Below are 6,337 nucleotides of genomic sequence, written 5' to 3' on the forward strand. Positions count from 1 at the left end.
AAGAGTGGAAAAATTATTTAAAAAATCCTAAACCTATTGCAATTGTACCAATTTAGCCCTCTCGATCAATTTTGACCAAAAATTGCTTATATGACACGACCGGTGTTGACTCGATCAATTTTTAATAATATTTTAGTATTTTAGTATTATTTTATTTATTATTTTATTTTATTTTCTTCTTCCTCCAGTTGGCCGCCATGCTCGGCGATCGGCCATAGGCGAGGCTCACCCTTGTTGCTGGCCGGCAGGGGGGCGCCTCGGGCTGATCATCGGGCTTAGTAGCCTGTTGGAGGAAGAAGAAGAAAAAAGAAGATAGAGAAAGAAACGAAAAGTTCGAAAAATATTAAATTATTATTAAAAATTGGCCACGTCGCCGACTTCTGATCAAAATTGGCCGGAATGACCTAATTGACATGAATATAAAAGGTTTCGAATTGAATTGGCATGAATGCAAAAGGCTTAGGACTGAATCGATATAATTACAATAGGTTTATGGCCCTCTCGCTTTTGTATTTTGCCCCCTTAAGAGCTATGGAAACAAACATTGGTAAATTATACGCTAAATGAATGGTGCATTTTGACAAAAGTTGAAAGCTATTCAATTAAAAAATTGATAACCTAATACCAGTTCACAAATTAATCGAATGAATGCTAATAAGTCACCAAAATCGAGGTTGTTAGTTTAATATAAAAGCTGATAACTTGAAAATTATAAGTAAAAAAGCAAATAGAGTTGATAATTTACGCAAAATAAAAATCGACAAACTATTACGGTGTCTCTCAAATTTAACAATCAAGTAAATGTTGGTTAGTTATTCGAGCAAGAGTTGACAACAGTAATATGGCAGGAAGCCGCACAAATAAAAACTAGTAAACATTTAAAAAGTTTATAATTTCAAAACAATCAAATAATAATTTTTTTTTTGGTCAGGATCAAATAATAATTGATAAGTGTTAAATTTAGAGTTACTAATGTAACACTCATGGCAACTTAATCGGATAAACATTAGTGGGTCACTCCATTTGTTCTTCCGTTATAAATTGCTATATATATATAGGTTCATAACTAAATTATCAAGGAAAATGACTTCACCATTACTTTATTTTGATAGAAATAATAGGATGGTGCATACCAAAACTGGCCCAATAAAAAAAAAGAATTAGTTCGTTTATTCATAACCATTAACTAATTCATGGCAGAACTGATTATATTTCATTCGAATAAAAAGACATTTATTTTTCTTTGTAGAAAACGCCATCATATCCCACACGTTTCTTTCAATACTAGGGAGAATAAATAGACTCAAAAGAAAAGACAAAATTATTAAGATGACTTGCGTCAAAATTTTAGTACGACGCTCACCTTGTTGCCATGATTTGATAATCGTTTACTCGCCCGCCATAATTTTTTTTTTAAAAGAGCACTTGAATGCCATAACATGTAAAAATATTAATAATAAGCACTATAAATTTTTAAATGCTAGAATTGAAGGCAAGGGAAATCGCCGACATCACTCGGGTGAACGTTTTTCATAAGTGATGGTATCAAAGCGAGACGCGCACGAAAATTATCATACCATTTTCCCCTGGTTATCGCCTTGTGCCAATGGCACGACGATTAATAGCAACAACAAGACGTATACATTTGTTTTGATTGATTTTTTTTTTTTTTGCATTAGAATAATCTTTTTAACAAAGACGGCAAAAAACTATACAATTTCAAAGTTCCTATTAATTTTAGATATTATGATTGACAATGATATGGTTTTAAATTTTCTCCTTTTTTTTTTTTGTTTCCCAATTTAGAGAACGGCATGTTTGTGGGAAGCATTTTTCATTAATTAGCCAATTTGCTGCTTCGTGAGTTTTCTCTCCTCCTTGAAAACCTAGAGAGAGAGAGAGAGAGAGAGAGAGACGGAGACAACAGAATTCATCAACGAGAGCGGCTCATCGCCGATCTGAGTCGCGATTCTCGATCGATTTGGTCGAAGCTTGCAGAGATTGATTGACAGATTGCGAATCGTCGCCACCGCAACCGCGATCAGGATTTGGCCCGAGGTCTGCGTGATTGGATCTGGGGGTAATTGTTTGCTCATTTTGCCGGCAGTTACTGGGATCGATTTCGAGGTCGTAGGAGGAAAAATGGTGAAGCTCACGATGATCGCCCGTGTCACCGACGGTCTTCCTCTCGCGGAGGGACTCGACGATGGCCGCGATTTGCAGGACGCCGAGTTCTACAAGCAGCAAGTCAAGGCCCTGTTCAAGAATCTCTCCAAAGGCCAAAATGAGCCCTCGAGAATGTCGATCGAGACCGGCCCTTACTACTTCCAGTATCCAATGTTTAATTTGTGTTCTTTTGTGTTTGTGTGTGTGGGTGGGTGGGAAGTATGAATTGCGAGTGTTTTGGGCATTGATCTCCGAGTTCCAAGTGGGGGTTCCCGCAAGTCTCCTTAACCCGAGTTATCTCAGTTACATCATTGAAGGGCGTGTCTGTTACTTGACCATGTGTGATCGTGCTTACCCCAAGAAGCTCGCATTCCAGTACCTGGAGGATCTCAAGAATGAATTCGAGCGCGTAAATGGAGCTCAGATCGAAACTGCGGCTAGGCCTTATGCTTTCATCAAATTTGGTAATCCTCTTGTTTTCTTTATCTGTTGGTGATATTGAAATCGCAGGCCTGATTCCTAGTCATGCATATTCTTATACCACGTCATACTGTGCTTTGATTTTCTCTTTTGCTGTTAAAAGATACGTTTATACAGAGAACAAAGAAACTGTATCAGGACACTCGTACCCAGAGGAACATTTCAAAGTTGAATGATGAACTCTATGAGGTCCACCAGATTATGACACGCAATGTCCAAGAGGTACTTGGTGTCGGCGAAAAATTGGACCGTAAGTTTCTATTATAAAATTCTCTCCAGCATTCGTTAATGCATGTTTTTGGTTTCAAAAGGTTGAATTTTGGAATGATGCATCGCATTCTAGCATGTACTTACTCGTTTTCCAGCTGATATAACGGAGACACATCCGGCAGCGGGTTTAGTTCTCTCTTTCTCTCTATCCCGTCAGGGTAACATGTGATCTTGCTGAATCTTCATTGAAAGGGGCCGATTCCAAAATAACCTCGCATGCCTAGTTGAGGGGCCTTTACTGTAATTTGATTTTGAAAGAGAGCAGCTTAGGTCAGAGGTCCCTAGAAACTTGCCTTTTAGTCCACCGTTTGTAGTTGGTACATATGTGGTGAAACAACGAATGCTGATGTCCATGCTCTCATGCTTCAGCAGTATGCTTTGCAGCTGGTGCGTTGTAGCCTTGTAGGCAGTGCAAGTGCCTCTCTTTCTGCAACACTTTTCGTCTCCTGATTAACTTTTCTGACTACTTCACATGTAGTTCGATACTAGGGAACACGCATTAGAATGCATTTCATTATCGGATGTCTGGAGATTTCTCATGTATATACATGTAACAGTTGCTTCCAAAATTCTTGCAGAGGTCAGTGAAATGTCTAGTCGGTTAACATCAGAATCTCGCATATATGCCGACAAGGCCAGAGACTTGAATCGACAGGTAATCTTATTTGTTGATGTTGAAACTTTCTATTTGTGTTGTTGCATTTGACTAGTTTTGTTACAACCTCCAAGGTTACTTGCGGTTGGTTGGATGACAAACAAGGTTGATTTTTATTTGAATTGCCGTGAGCGTTTGCATATGAAGATGCGATATTAATTAAGTTGAGTGACTTCTAGCAAATGGAGTCCTGTACTAGCCGCTGCTTGTGAAGTATGGAAGGAGATCAAATTTGAGGATCTATGAAAAGAACAGAACACTACGAATTCCTAACCCATTAATCTTAATAAAAAAGAGATAAGGATTCTAATGGTGTACATTCCTCTGACATTTGGTATTACGTTGCTTTGTGCCCGTTGCTATTATTTCAATCGTTTAGATAATTAATGACAGATCTATTGCTGAAATCTACCACTTACTGCAGGCGCTAATTCGGAAATGGGCCCCAGTTGCCATTGTTCTGGGAGTGGTCTTCCTTCTCTTCTGGGTCAAATCAAAGATATGGTGATGCGATTGCCTTGCCTGTACTTGTTCTCTACTGCAATGGGCTGCTGTGTTGCTGAGATATTCATTCTCAACGATTTTAAATGGGCACGGGATTTTTACAGAGAATCATATGTGTTCGAAAGCTAGTGTAGTTTTTCTAATTGCATTTTGTATTGGATGCTTCATTCCTTATGCAGTGGCGGCAATAGTCTACCATGTTAAGTAGTGAATAGAGAACCCTCCCTTAAGACTGGAGCAAGATCAAATCTTACTGTTGACAACTAGTAGAGTGTTTTTCCGTACAGGAGGCCGCATATAACTTTTGTTCATCTACACCTATTATCATCTCTTATAGTACTTTTGGCTACAGCTTTATCATATCATGATTAAATTAGTCTTCACGCTCTCTTTCTTTCCCACACTCTTTGTTTTGGTATGTCAATTCTTTTGTTCTTACATCTACATGAGATATGCCACCAAACAGATGTTTTGTGCAGCACTGGTTAGAGTACCTGTTGATGAATTTAAATTGTCTTCTCTCTTATTGCTTTTCTATCTGATTCTGTTGTGAGCCTCATTTTTAAGAAAATGCATCTTTTAGATTGTTTTGTTTCGTGAATAGGACTCAGGTATGCATGTCGTTTTCTTTTGGCTAAGATGAAGAGTGAAGTTCCATTTACATATAATTGTTTAATGTCAATTTCATGTTGTTATTTGCATCTGGATCAGAAGGCGTAAGCAGGCAGTTTGAGGTTGGTTTGCAATCTAAGTTCCTTTGAAAGACTTCATTTTTTGTCGTTCACCATGATGACTCTCCAAGAATTTTCCCTACTTCGATGTGCCTTTACCGCGGTAGTTCTTCTTCATTGACTTTGTTTGTGGAAATGGTGTAAGATTTGTGAATGTCTCATTCCCTTTGCACCGTGCAAACTATTCTATTACTCTCGAGTTGTCTCTAGCTTTGCCTTGTGTATCAAATGCTTCCTCCATCATCCCGTCAAAATATGGTTTGCAAGTGTATTTTGATGAGAAATCCTATTGATCAGAAGGTTAAGTGTATCATCCTCGCATAATCAACACACTTCACTTGTTAGATTATGCGTTGATCATGCGTAGCAGCCGTATCTTTTCTGCAGAAAATTACAATAAATTGAGAAAAGTACTGGAAACTCTAAATATATTGTCTTGGTATCAATTTAATCATGAACCTTTTAACTAGACTAACTTAGTCATAAATCTATTTTGATTGGAAATTGCTGACATGGATGATGTCGTCCTAAGTGGCATGATTGGTGTTGGATAATTTCTTTTCTTTCCTTCCTTTTGTTTTTCAAGCGGGCGACTTTCGACTAGTCTAGGAGAGGGAGCCTCAATGCCCTTGCCCAAATACAGGTTAGGGCCGCGATGCTCCTTGCCTGTGATCGGTGATGGTCGATTGGCCAGAGTTGTAATAAAAAAAAGAAAAAAAATTAAAAAATCTGAATTTTTTTTTTAAATTATAACATTTATAAGAAGGTTGGAGTCTACATCGGTGATTTTCGATCAAACTTGATTGGATAGATTCAACCGACACAAACATAAAATGTTTGGGATTAAATTGATTCAACCGAAAGATTGCTAACTCAATTTGTACCAACGTAATAGGTTGATAAATATTATTATTTTTTTACCTTGCGGCAGAAAATTTGTTTGCCTTGTGCTTCACTGTGAGTACTCTTAAGAAATCGCATTTTGATGTACTAATTTGTGAAGCTCGACGTTCTACCCATGCTCTGCGCCGAGCAAGTAGAAGCCCATGTTAGAAAATGGGTCGCTCTGGTATTAGCAAAAGGGAACTGATTTTGGAATAGAAACAGAGAGGTAGAATGGCTGTTATGCTATCCCTTTAGTACCACCTGCATAAAGAAGTGTGCAAGGTAGAGACAGTAAGTAATACACCAAGGTGAGTCAATTTTTCCCCTCTCAGACGCCATGGATCATGTCAATTTGCCTCGGATTCAAACTTCGTTACAGTTTTATCTCTGTCCGAATTCGGCCAAAACTACTCGCGAATCGAGTCTGAAAGATTCGATTTCTTTTGTTAGTCTTTTTCTTCTGTTGACCATGTCAAGCGTACGTGATAATAACGGAGTTCTTCTACTCTCGGACACTGCTAGCATTTTCGTGGGCGAAGATGAGGCAATCCTGGTTAACAAAGGGGAGGGGGGGGCAAATTCGTCATTTGACCCATAGGAGGAAGAGGTTGGATTCCATTTTAAACAATTTGACCGTTTGGAATGA

At 38.3% G+C, this 6,337-nt stretch overlaps 1 protein-coding gene across 1 annotated transcript; it reads left to right on the top strand.

The window, feature by feature from the left end:
- Nucleotides 1-1,831: 1,831 nt before the first annotated feature.
- On the top strand, nt 1,832-4,449 carry LOC115753699 (25.3 kDa vesicle transport protein). Its single transcript, XM_030692472.2, has 5 exons — nt 1,832-2,330; nt 2,470-2,630; nt 2,750-2,896; nt 3,495-3,571; nt 3,996-4,449. The coding sequence occupies exons 1-5, from the start codon at nt 2,143-2,145 to the stop codon at nt 4,077-4,079; spliced, it is 657 nt and encodes a 218-aa protein (XP_030548332.1). The 5' UTR covers nt 1,832-2,142; the 3' UTR covers nt 4,080-4,449.
- Nucleotides 4,450-6,337: the final 1,888 nt, after the last annotated feature.

This window comes from Rhodamnia argentea, chromosome 2 (genome assembly GCF_020921035.1).
Source record: "Rhodamnia argentea isolate NSW1041297 chromosome 2, ASM2092103v1, whole genome shotgun sequence".
Lineage (NCBI taxonomy): Eukaryota > Viridiplantae > Streptophyta > Magnoliopsida > Myrtales > Myrtaceae > Rhodamnia > Rhodamnia argentea.

Excerpts from the sequence above, each read along its gene's own strand:
- LOC115753699 (XM_030692472.2), top strand. The coding sequence starts at position 2,143 with ATGGTGAAGCTCACGATGATCGCCCGTGTCACCGACGGTCTTCCTCTC. Across the intron at positions 2,331-2,469 it reads ACCGGCCCTTACTACTTCCA|TTACATCATTGAAGGGCGTG; the intron begins GTATCCAATGTT and ends GAGTTATCTCAG. Across the intron at positions 2,631-2,749 it reads TTATGCTTTCATCAAATTTG|ATACGTTTATACAGAGAACA; the intron begins GTAATCCTCTTG and ends TGCTGTTAAAAG.